This window comes from Cryptomeria japonica, chromosome 10 (assembly GCF_030272615.1).
Source record: "Cryptomeria japonica chromosome 10, Sugi_1.0, whole genome shotgun sequence".
Classification (NCBI taxonomy): Eukaryota; Viridiplantae; Streptophyta; class Pinopsida; order Cupressales; family Cupressaceae; genus Cryptomeria; species Cryptomeria japonica.
In genome coordinates this window covers 738,639,383-738,651,822 of record NC_081414.1, presented here as the reverse complement: position 1 = coordinate 738,651,822, position 12,440 = coordinate 738,639,383, and the positions used below count along the sequence as shown (strand labels likewise).

At 34.6% G+C, this 12,440-nt stretch overlaps 1 protein-coding gene across 1 annotated transcript in view; it reads right to left on the bottom strand.

Moving 5' to 3' along the window:
- The window catches only part of LOC131047348 (tRNA wybutosine-synthesizing protein 2/3/4), a 179,480-nt gene that overhangs the window by 141,033 nt on the left and 26,007 nt on the right, over positions 1-12,440 (bottom strand). The window contains exons 8-9 of the mRNA XM_057981225.2: positions 10,758-10,919; positions 4,086-4,336 (exon numbers count right to left, since the gene is read on the bottom strand). Coding sequence (XP_057837208.2) covers positions 4,086-4,336; positions 10,758-10,919 — 413 coding nt within the window. The remainder of the gene's footprint in view (positions 1-4,085; positions 4,337-10,757; positions 10,920-12,440) is intronic.

The following is a 12,440-nucleotide window of genomic DNA, read 5'->3' as shown; positions in this document are numbered from 1 at the left end:
ATCCTAATGTCAAGTTTTCAATCTGCATATTTATGCTCGAGCTTTCCCGCCAAAATGCAATATTTAAATATTTTTTGTCTAAGGTTTTTCTCCATCAACCCAATCCGTATCAAATCTGATCAGATCTCATCTTCAAGATTCACACCCTGCATCAAAACAAACAGTACTGCAATATTTTATTCTTCCAAAACACATTTACTATCTTTAGCAAACTGCAACCTGTTTGTCAACCATGCTCTTACTGTTTATCGGCCATGCTCTTTGTCAAACACATTAAATGATCTTGTTGTTTCCCACTTCAAATCAGATCTGCAACCTGATGTCCAGCTTCAATCAACTCACCAAGGGTCGTCCTTGGATCTGCCTTGATCCGCAACCATTTGCACTCGACCTGTGATACTCATTTAATGTCGACCCATTCCAATCTTGTCGACACCTACCTCATTCAATACCCCGACTCACTCTTCACCGACTATAGCACGTTAGCCACTTGGATCCTACGTGTCATCTCTTTCGGCATCCACCTCAGCTCACTGTGTCAGTTCAGGCATTGGCATCGACCAGAAGCACAGTACCGGTATCCATCTTATACTATCAGTCTTCTTGCCCTACCGATCATACAACAACCGGTTAACTTTTGTGCCAAACTCTTCTATGTTCTCTCGATTGGATCACATTAGCCCGGTCATCAAACTTGCCAACCCACAACAGGTATCCAGGGTGAGTCACTATGTTCATCTCTTCTGCACTTTATTGCATACCGGTAGCCCTGTTTGCCAGTTGACACTGCTTCTGCCTACATACCGGTAGTTTGTAGTCTTCAACTGTCTCCAATTGTTATACATCAATCTCCTCATGCATCCCGGTTGACATACATATCGGTTGACTACACATCTCCTTGCATATCGATGATCATGATCCTTTTGTTGTCCCTTGCTTGCTTATCGGTAGATAATACTTATGTTTGCATACCAGTAACATACCTTACTTACCTGCCTACATACCGATTGACCATACCGGTTGCCATCAATGACAATACAATGCCAACATGCTTACCTATGCCAAAACACAGCATGATGGGCTCCATCCTTGTGGGAGCCTCATTTTATTCCACATGCTGTAATATTAAATGAAATAATCAGCAATGAAACTTTACCTGTATCTACATTGGACAAACTTGTTGATCAAAACCATGAGTTTCAGATTTGTTCTTTGTTTTCCTTTGATACATATAATGATTATAGACTGATATAATGCATTATAGAAGTAAATTATGTATGTAATGATGATGTATATGCAAGGATATGATATCCCGAGCTTTAACACAATTTTCTCCTATGTCTTTGCAGACATTTGGAGCAACAAGGTGAGCTCTATGAAAGAGCTGGAGATGAAGCTGCTCAGCTACGAGGGTTCGTCATTACAAGGCAATGACGGATCCCTTGTCTTTGTTTATACTTTTCATTTCTATATGCATCATTTCCTTTAATAACGCATTATGGTAGTCATTCCCATAGCTTGTGTGGGAGCATTTCATTTGACATTTATGAATAAAGAAAGCAACTTTCTCTTTCACAGTTGTAAACTCCTGTTTCTTGAAAGAACACTTGCATTGAATAAATTGCTTCAATTGGTAGCATTTATTTTCCAAAAACTAATACTTAGCAAAATTTAAATGTACCTTTGCCTTTTTAGCTGTAAACACTTTTCCAGCTTTAACTGATTGAGCTAGAAGTGAAATTAGGTAACAGTTACAACAAAAAATCGCATATACCCCCAACTCAAACACACTACCTCTTACATATCTCACTATTGACGATTTTTTAAAAAGACAAGCTTTTTGGGGGGAATCAATCCCTATGGAAATAATTCACGAAAAAATGGATATAATCACGATTTTTTGTGATTTTTTGCTTTTGGAGTTTACTCTTTTTATCCTATATTCATAAAGTGGCTTGTCACCTTTTATTATAAGCCTATATTAGAAAGCTTCTGTTTCTTATTATATTTTAGAATTTCTTAACTATCTTTGTGTGCTAAATTCCATAACATCATTGCCATTGAATTAATAGACCTTCCTATATCATCTATGTAAAAGAAACCCAACAAGAGAATTCAAATTCAAATCGACAAATCTCAATTTTTCGCATAAGTTTCATCCAACCACTAAAGTTTGTATAGTCTTCTTTAATTTATTGTTAAGTAGACAAGTGATCTCGATGTTCTTTCACATCCAAATTTAGGAAATCTTGTTATAAATGCCACCAATATAAGAAATGTCACAACTCACTATGTTTTAACATGATCTATTTCCACCCATAATTCTCCTTGACTACCTCAAAGCCCTAGTCGTTCCCTTTGAAACAACCATAAAATGCATAATCACTCGCTCAAAAAGTAGAGGTTTTCAAAAAGGCATGTTTATAAGGGAAAGAAGGCTGCTTTTTTCCAAAAAGGCATGGAGAAATCGTGAGCAGAGATAGAGCTTGTTATATAGACATGTTCATTTAGGAAGCTTCCCTTATAGTGACAACATCTCTAAAAAATTTCAAGAATTCTGAGGAAAAAGGTCATGACCACTTTTCTCCCTCAAAAATCCTCAAGGAAAGTACTCCAAAGATCAGATGAAACATGAGTAAAAAATTCGGGACCACTAGATTGATTGCTCTTGCAGATTTCCTTACATCAATGGAAAAAGAAGGTCCATTAGGAGGATGGTGCAGCTATCGGTCACAGCATTCATGAATTGTAGTGGATGGTCCCTATTTCAATCAATGCTTACAAAAGTTTAATTAGGGATGAGGGGTTTAACTTTAACCATGTTCATAGAGACAATAAATCAACAAGTTAAGAGAGATCACTCATCCGAGGAGTGGTAATATTGACGCTTTTGAACTAATGGACAATGTTTATTTAAAATTTATAAAAGCTGTTATATCTGTTGTTTTCCAAACGAAATTCAATTGGCATCATGCAATTCACTAGATTTTTTATACAAGGAGCTCTAGTCTGTAATCATAATGTGAGATGATGGATCCAATTGTGTGATTCAAAAACGTTTCACAATTTTTCCGAAAGGCCCAGCCTTAAAATGGAAGTAAGTGAGCTTGACAGGTCTTTCCTAATGACTATTAAACACATTTGTTCCAAATTCTAATACATCGCTTTATGTCTAAAATAGAAATAATATTGTTGCCAACACTTCTGTGTAATATGAGATGCATTTTGACACTTGAGGTCATTTCCCTTTCAAATGCATAGTTTAAGACCACACCAAGAGAATATAAATAAGGCTTTGACATACGACCACAACATGAGTCATCTAATTAAATAATAATACAATAAGAAATAGGAATATTCTTCCTATTACAGAACATGTTTTGGATGGACCAAAAGCAAGAAATGTGTATTTCACTTGAGGATAATATTAAAAAACAAAAATAATATATATTATCGATTTACTACCTTATCTTGTCTATGAATACTGATTTTCCTCCATCAATCCATACAAGTCAACTTAATTTTTTCCATTTATACTCTACGCATTACATTAAAAAATAAATCCAAGATATGCCATCATTGATGTAATAATAAAACTAACATGAATGTAGTTGGGTACATAAGTTAAACTACTGTTTTAGATTTCGGCTAGCATGCTATGGTATTAAAAGCATTTTGATTTCATGGAAGTGAATTTTTCACTTTTATATTTCAATGTATTCCATTATGTACTTGAATTAATAATGAACTGTGATGAATGTGCATATACTAACATTTCTCAAGAATCTAAGATGCATGCTCATATATATCACAGACAAGCAACATTTCAACCCCTTTTTAGGATGCAAAACAAGATAACATATAAATCAATGTCTCATAATAACAAATATGAAAAGGCAAAAGGATTATAGAAAACAAGTCCCGTCACTCCCAAGATGAACACAATGATTTACAACAACCATTTTCAACCCTATAATGTCTGACAATACAACAATGAAACAAAAAAATATGCACCATTCATATTTTTTATAGTCCAACAGAAAAGCTTCCCTAAAGAAATATCAATATGAAAAGAATATATATACCTTTTCTTTAATATTTTCTTTCAAGGATTCAACTTGTTGTCTTAACTCCATAACTTCTTTCTCTAGCATATTTTTTTCTTGTCCTATCACTGCAAACTCTTTCTCTTTCAGAATAGCTTGCTCTTGTGGCACACAAGATGACTGCTTCTGCATCCGGTTCAGTGATTTTGGTAGCTGTATTCCGATGTTATCTTGTGCATCTCGATTTCTTGGAGTCATATCCAACCCCTGCTTCAAGATTCGCCCTACTTCTGCATGAAACGTGACATTACTAACCCAAAAGAAAGTTTCCTCATACAACATTTCAGTGAATGTGCACTTACCAAGTAGGGAACCCCAAGTTGCAGGCTACTGACATTCAACATTTATTCTTCATGAGGAAATAGAAAGCACTCAATTATTAATGCCTTAGAAATTTTGGATCCTTTGACATGTTTTATACAAAAATTTATACAACTACAAATTGATTATGTTTTTAAGGAAAAGTGTCTACTCAACTAAAATTCATGGAAAAAAATACTAGCCATGCACATACTGTCAGTTGTTGAAGACTCCCAACAAACAATTGCTTCCAAAAAAATTTAATTACCTAGCACATCATGCTCATAATAGACACTACATTCCACACAACTTGGACAAGAACATTCTAATAAACATTTAACAAGCTGTCCCTTACACAAGATTGCTCCTTCAACATCACGTCAAGCCCCAAATCAGTTATATATTGTGCCCAGAACTCCATAGATTTTTAGTAGAACCTTGATGATGCTAAAGGCAAATGTATCTTTGTCAAAATCTCAAGCAAATCAAACATTTCATACAGATAACTCACTTATAACAAAAATAAACAACTGGTATTGTCTCAGTATTGTTTCTTTGAGTAAGATCTTTAAGAATATTAGTTCAGATAAAATTTATATCATTTATGTACATGCCATTATCTAATGTTTTCAATCACTCGATCAAACTCCATTGGAAGCAGATTATTAGTGACAACTGGAAACCTCAATACTCAGCACAGTTAAGGAAACTCATAATTTCATATGGCATCTGATTGTTATAGAACAATCATCCCAGTGTAACCTACAATCTTCCAAAAAATGCAGATGGTCCCCATGTCCAGTTATCGTACCCTTATTTCTAAAAGTAGACTATATGCCTAAGTTTCCATTATAAATAATTACTTCTTCTCTCTTGTGAATGAACAAATTACCTTTTATCATATGAATTGAATTTACTTCATGTATAAAAAGCAATGGAATGACTAGTTAACTGCCTTTTCAAAGAAGAATAAGCATACACCCAGGCCGACAGCTCTTGACAAAATACCCTATCGATTGACAAAATGGATAAGCAATAAATTGTTAGTCAAGTATTTAGCATGTCAGGTTACCAATGTTTGCATTTGATTGTGAACAAAAAGCCTAAATCTAACTATTTAGAAGTTTCATAAGAACGAGACAGTACATGTGCCTGAATGTGGAACAAACTCTGAAGAAGAAGATAAAAGTGTATGTCAGAGCGTGCAGTGCTCAATTATTATGTACCAAATCATATCATACATAACCATTTTTCTCAGCATGGCTTTCTATTCTATCAGGCTTTTGATGACAAAGACAAAGACAAAACCATTTGATTATAAGCAGCTAAAATGTACGTCAATTAGAAGTATTTAAATATTTAAAGACTTTCATATAAATCAAATTTCCTATTAGAAAAGATGGTATAAGAACAATTTCAACAATTAGGGACACAGAGATAGGTGCAGTTATACAGATATTGTACAATCTATTGTATTAGATATTTATAGAGTACAAAGATACATAGAGAAGCTTCTAGGAGAAAAAAAGAAGAGGAAGCTTCTAGTAGAAGACAAATGAATAATAAGCTTTTCGAATAAGCAAGCTTCTAGATGAAGATAGGCATGCAAATAACATAAATATACAATAAATTATAATGTGTGCCACGTGTGACTAATATAGCTTCATACGCCTTGGAATTGGATGTTGCACAACATTCTTTTAGTGCCTAAGTATGTTATTTGTACCATGAAAGATTCCTGGCGAACTCATTTTCACCTATCTTTACACATATACCTATAAAATGAATTTCATTTTTTATTATGATTGTTATGGATAAAGTAGAATAAGATAGAAAGAGCTAATAGTCTGAATTTGGTTTTCTTCGGTTACTTTTCTATGGTCATTTTTGTTTGCTTCTGAGGGTTCAGAAGAAATGGAATTGCTGCTCAAAACTATAGCTATCCTCTCACAGCAGTTACTTTTGCTGCACAATTCATTCATTATGTTGTGCAAGCCAATAACCTTACTACAGAAAGTGACACTGTCACATAAGGTAGCTTCTGAGCTGTGCAATGCAACAAATATGTTGTTCAAGGCTACAACCATTTGTTTATAATATCAAATGTCAAAAAAATGTTGTGGTCCCAATAAGATGCAAGTGATAAGTTGTTGCACAAGATTCCAATGGTTGTTAAGCTGAACATTTGGAAACTTAGAAAGGAAATATAGGAGTTGAGGAAAAATCAACTCTACAGCTCCCAAAAATCACCTACATGCAAACCTGTCACAGAAGAAGAGAAGCAAAAAAGCTATGGAGGCCAAAATTCAGAGATCCAGAAAAGAGGAGTCATTGATTGTGCAACAAGAATGAAATTCAATAATTACAATTGTTATGAAATTACAAAGAGAAAATCCTTATAAAAAGATACTCGAAACCCTAAAGGAGAAAACCCTAAAGAATTATAAGATTCCTAAGTTTAGCTTAAGCATAGAGTATAATAGACTAATAATTAAATAAATAATTATTAGCTAATAAAAGATTACTCTAACACCCCCCCTTAAGATGAACTTAGGGAGTAGCTAAAAAAACAACTAAGGACTTAAAAAGCATGGAAAAAATGCAGGAAAAAATGCAGGAAAGCAGCAATGGGTCCCGACAACTAGGCCTAATGAGGTACCCAAGTGCAATAAAATCTCTGTAAAGTAGAGAAAAAAGAGAAAACCTTGTGGGAACAAAACTCCTCTCCAAGAAGAGATGAAAGTTCAAGTGAAGGACTAAAGAAGCCTCCAAACAAGAGTGTTCCAGAAGATAGGAACAAAAAGAAGAGAATGAAGAACACCACTAAAGCATGAAATAGCTGCAAACACTGTCGAAGAGTAACTGCTGATATGAAGAACCTCCACTGAAATAGAACATGACTAGGTAGAGGAGACTATAATCTACATGAGTGCCCTCAAATAACACTACTCGAATCAGATGGCAAACAAAGGCAAACAACTAAACTCGAAGATACAGATGGCATGAAACACCAAAGCCTGAAGAGTTGAACAATCGAACCAAGGAAGCATTAAAACCAACATGACAAACCTCTCCATAATGCTGAAAAGGGAGAGGGACAGGTACAGTGAAAAGAACAGTCAACAAAAACTGCATGACGAAGGACGAGGAACATCGAAGGTGCGGAGAAAGTACATAGTGTCATGGAAGGAACACTCACTTGACACACATCATGAGGCTAATGTCGTGGAAGAAAAACACTCACGTGACAGGTAGATGGCAAACAAAGACAAACATCAACCCCCCCATAGCACTTTATAAGTAGTGCATGTACAATAAGGCACAAGATGTGCAAGATCCCAAGTATACAATGCATGATGGCACTTTATCTCAGTACGTTTGCATAAATAAAATGTTACAATGATAAGAAGAGACAGAAGACTAGAAACAGAAAGCCAAAGACAAGACATCCTACTCAAAGAAAGAGATCCCAGAACCTGAAACATCCAAGATATTCACCAGAGTGTTGAAAAGCAACAAAATGAATAAAATATACCTAGAACAGAATCTGGAAAGAACACTCATATGACTGGAAAGTACACAGAACAAATTTTCCAATAATAAGTTTTCCAACAATATAAAGTTTTCGAAAACGGAGTTCGGATGCTCAAGTGATGTCTCTCGTAGTGCAAAAAGGAACCTCTGACTTTGACAGCAAAAAATGCCATCAAAAAAGAAAAATCAAATGTTCAAACCTCCAAATCTGGATAGAGCTCGGAAAGAGTTTTTCGACGATATAAGGTTTTTGAAAAAGCGCCTTCATATGACCAAGTTACGGTCAAAAAAAAAACCCTCTTGTAGGAAATAAAGAAGGTATTTTTTTTTTACGAAAAAAAATTCTGACGCATTTGCAGGTACATCCGTACAGATTTTCGTGCCTTAAAAAACGTGCCAATAAAAAATCATGCCCTAGATGCCCCTGTCACCTAAAATAAGCAAATTATATATCAAAATTTCATAGAATCAGCCATCTAAATCCAACTGTCAAGTCCTTTTGGCACCAAAATGTACCAAAAATCAGCTACCCCAAAAATAGAAAAAAGCAACTGCACAAACCCCTGAATACATTGATCTGAAGAACAAGGCCCAAAAACTCTCATGAAGAGAACAGGGGCATGCAGATTTGGAACTCTAATACCATATAGGAGTTGAGGAAAAATCAACTCTACAGCTCCCAAAGATCACCTGCATGCAAACCTGTCACAGAAGGAGAGAAGCAAAAAAGCTATGGAGGCTAGAATTCAAAGACCCCGAAAAGAGGAGTCATATTGATTGTGCAACAAAAATGCATTTCAATAATTACAGTTGTTATGAAATTACAAAGAGAGAATCCTTATAAAAAGATACTCGAAACCCTAAAGGAGAAAACCCTAAAGAATTATAAGATTCCTAAGTTTAGCTTAAGCATAGAGTATAATAGACTAATGATTAAATAAATAATTATTAGCTAATAAAAGATTACTCTAACAGGAAACTTATTTGTTGACATCAAACAAAGAAAAATTATATTTTAAAAAGTTGTTAATGAGTTCTTATTTTGTTGTTTGTCTGATAGTATAGGTGGCATAATCTTCTGGAGAAAAATTATGCCATCACTAGTATCTATATGATGAATAGCTAGAGGACGAGATGCAAGCTAGTCTAGAAATCATAATCAGAATTTCTTTCCATTGTTCAAAACTTCAATGACTATATTGATTTCAGAAAAATGGTAGCAGCAATCTTCAATTATTGTTAATTTTCACTTAATTCGTTTGATTCAATAAAAGAATTGTTGTTGCCTAAGAATATTGATTTCTCGCACATCAATCTAATCAGGAAAAGGCCCTCTAGAGAGGATCAATGATCACCTTAGGTCCACAATTGTTCTCGTTGTCTCTTTCATAAGCTTTGCATGGTTCTTGATCTGGATTGCAAGACTGTTTTTAAAAGCGCTAGCTTGAGTGATAAGGATCCGCTAATCGCCATTGATATTCACATACTATTGTGATGACTCCTTGAGATAATTGTTTTGCAGGCTTTTCAAACCAAATATGGGTACATGTCAATACAATGTAAGTTTGATCCGCATTGCTAGCAGGATCTATTGGATCTAAACTTAGATAGCCTGAATACAATGTCTGTTATTCTCATTATGCTAAAAGAAATTACAGAGGTCTAGCCAGAATCGCAAACATGTACCCAAAACTCAAAGATCTGTGACAAGGAATTGCAGATTTCTGCCAAGAAGTTGCAAATATGTGGACAAAAATCACAAAATTTTCCTCATGAGTCACAGATCAATGCCCAAAAAATTGTAGATGAATTTCCAAAATTTGCAGATCTTTCCCTAGAAGTGAAATCTGTGCCAAGAAGTAGATGTCACCATCTCTCCTTAAAATTACGTATGTCACATCTAATGTGAGCTTCTAATGTTGCTAGGAGTTGTCCACATATGTTGCAACACAGAAAGCATGAACACAAAAGGTCATGATGTACTTTCAAAGTCTGAAATCTGCTGATAGAAGTGAGATGACATGTGCCCTTTGCCAAAGGATGCCGTGATGGTTTTAGATCAAATAAGGGTAAGAGATTGTGACCTTCAGATGACTTTATCTACAAGTCAAAATCATTAGTCTCTGACACTGATTTCCATGAGCACAATTGCAACAATGAGAGACATAAACAGATAGTTGCAAAGTATATATGTTGTAACTCCATTGTATTATGTATTTATAAAGTACAATGGTATTCAAAGAAGCTTCTTTGCTAAAGGAAGCTTTTAGGAAACTTTGAGGAGAAGACATGTGTATATTATGCTTCTAGAGAAAAATAGGAATATGTGCATATAAGATAAATGACAAATGTACAATAAAATACAATATATCCCATTCAAGTAGTATAGCCTATGTAAGTATGTCTCATCAAAACATTAATGTTCTGTAGTAAAGTCTAGACTATAAAATACAAACTACTCTGGTAAGATCATACATCGATGTAGAACAAATATAAAGTTCATTGGCAATCAAACACACAAAATGTTAGTTAAAGGTTTGCACTTTGTGTTGCTAAAGAAAAAGGGAAAATAAGTTTCAGAAAATGCCAATTCCATTGGTTAGCTCAGTAGAAGATATATGTAATCAAAACTTCCACATATTTGCAATCAGCCCCTGCACAAAACTACTAATAGCCAAACCATAAATGCACATTCAGAAATACTACTTAACTTAAGAACAATGGATAAACTTATAATTGACAATATTGGATTACTACAACTAATTAAATTATTGCTTCTACCCAATCATCTTTTAAAAGAAAATGTAATTATTGTACCTTGTAGCCTTGACACGGATTTATCTCCCCGGCTACTATGTTGTTTTTGTCGTTTTGTGCTGCGCCAATAGTGCACGTTCTCTTCATCAGAATTGTCCGCTATTAATAAAGGAGTCTTTGGATCATGTGATACCAGATAATTCATATTTTTTTGATCCAGACCTGTCATGCCACAGTATGCATATGAACACCTCTATGAAAAAATAAGCTAAGAATATGTAGGTTCAAATGAAAAATAAAAATCTCTGTTTCAAACTATTTCATTTTTCTTGCAAATAAAAAGAAAATATCCAAATGATATGCAAATCATTTCATTAAATTAAATAATAACAATAAGATGACAAACCACTATAGGCACATCAGATAATGTGGATTCCATTTCTAGAATGATTTTCTCTACTGGTCAGACTCCAAGGCACATTGCCATATCTTTATTTACCCATCCACCCCATGGTTGGCCACAATAATCACAAAAAAGAATTTAACTCAACATACAAAATTGATTAGCGTAAGTAGTTTTTCACAAAAGAATGATTTTCTCTACAAGTCAGACTTGAAGGCACATTGCCATACCTTTTGTTGACACAAGAAAAGTACAGCTACTCTTTCGGTCAACATAGAATAGAATGTCAAGCATCCTATCCTCTCTTGAATAAGGAAATCCTTAATGCTGTTCGGACTAATCAAAGGGGATAACCTCAAGGTTCCAACTAATAGGTCTTGACGACTCAAGATATCTCAGCGGTAATGTGTTTTGTTGGTAAACACGAGGGGAATTACGAATGCAACAAGCTGATCTGCATCTAACGATGCTTTGATTCTCAAGATGGCAAAATAAATAACAAAAGGATAGGGTTTAGAAATCCTAAGGACAATGATGGTAACATTTGGCATTACGAGTAGGCAGATTTCAAATAAACTAATCCCTTCTTAGCCAGAGATACACTCACAATTCCACAAGAATAGTGCAAGCTCCTAGGAAATAAAAGATTTTCAGACTATGGATATTCATTCAAGCACCCAATTCTAGTGCAACCTCAGATGAATACCCACAGTTGAACAAAGAACAATAATAAGGTTTAGACTAACCATGCACGAAGACCTACAATCAACAACACCCCAATGGTATGAACCTGAAATCACATCAAATACCCTCACACTTCACCATTAAAATAACTGAACTCTAACTATAGCTGACCAGATGAAAAAAAAACCATGCAAACAAAAGAGAAAAAAATGACAAACACCATACTTCAATGCTTATTTATTTGTTTCAACTGCCTTTACAAAAATTTATGTTCAACAGTCCTATTCTACTTCTACTCCTAATCTGCTAACCTCTAAAAATCTAACTATCTAACATCTTACAAAGAGAAAGGCACTAGCCTTTTATAAATTTTTATATTTTGAATTAGTGGTCAGGATTTAACCCATCCAAAGGTTGTAATCTGCCTTCTAGAAGCCTGACAGCTTTAGCCCATGCCTAGTAATTTTCAAAACTTCCGAACTGCCCCCTTTCAACTACTTCTTCAACTACCTACAACTATTTTTAATCAATTTTGCAATCAAGTAGCTGAGAAATAACTAACTTGTGTCCCCATTTTGTTTTGAATTACATTAATGGGGCTCACGAGTAGTCACTTTACAATAAAGCAATTCTATTTTACAAACAAACTGATCTTA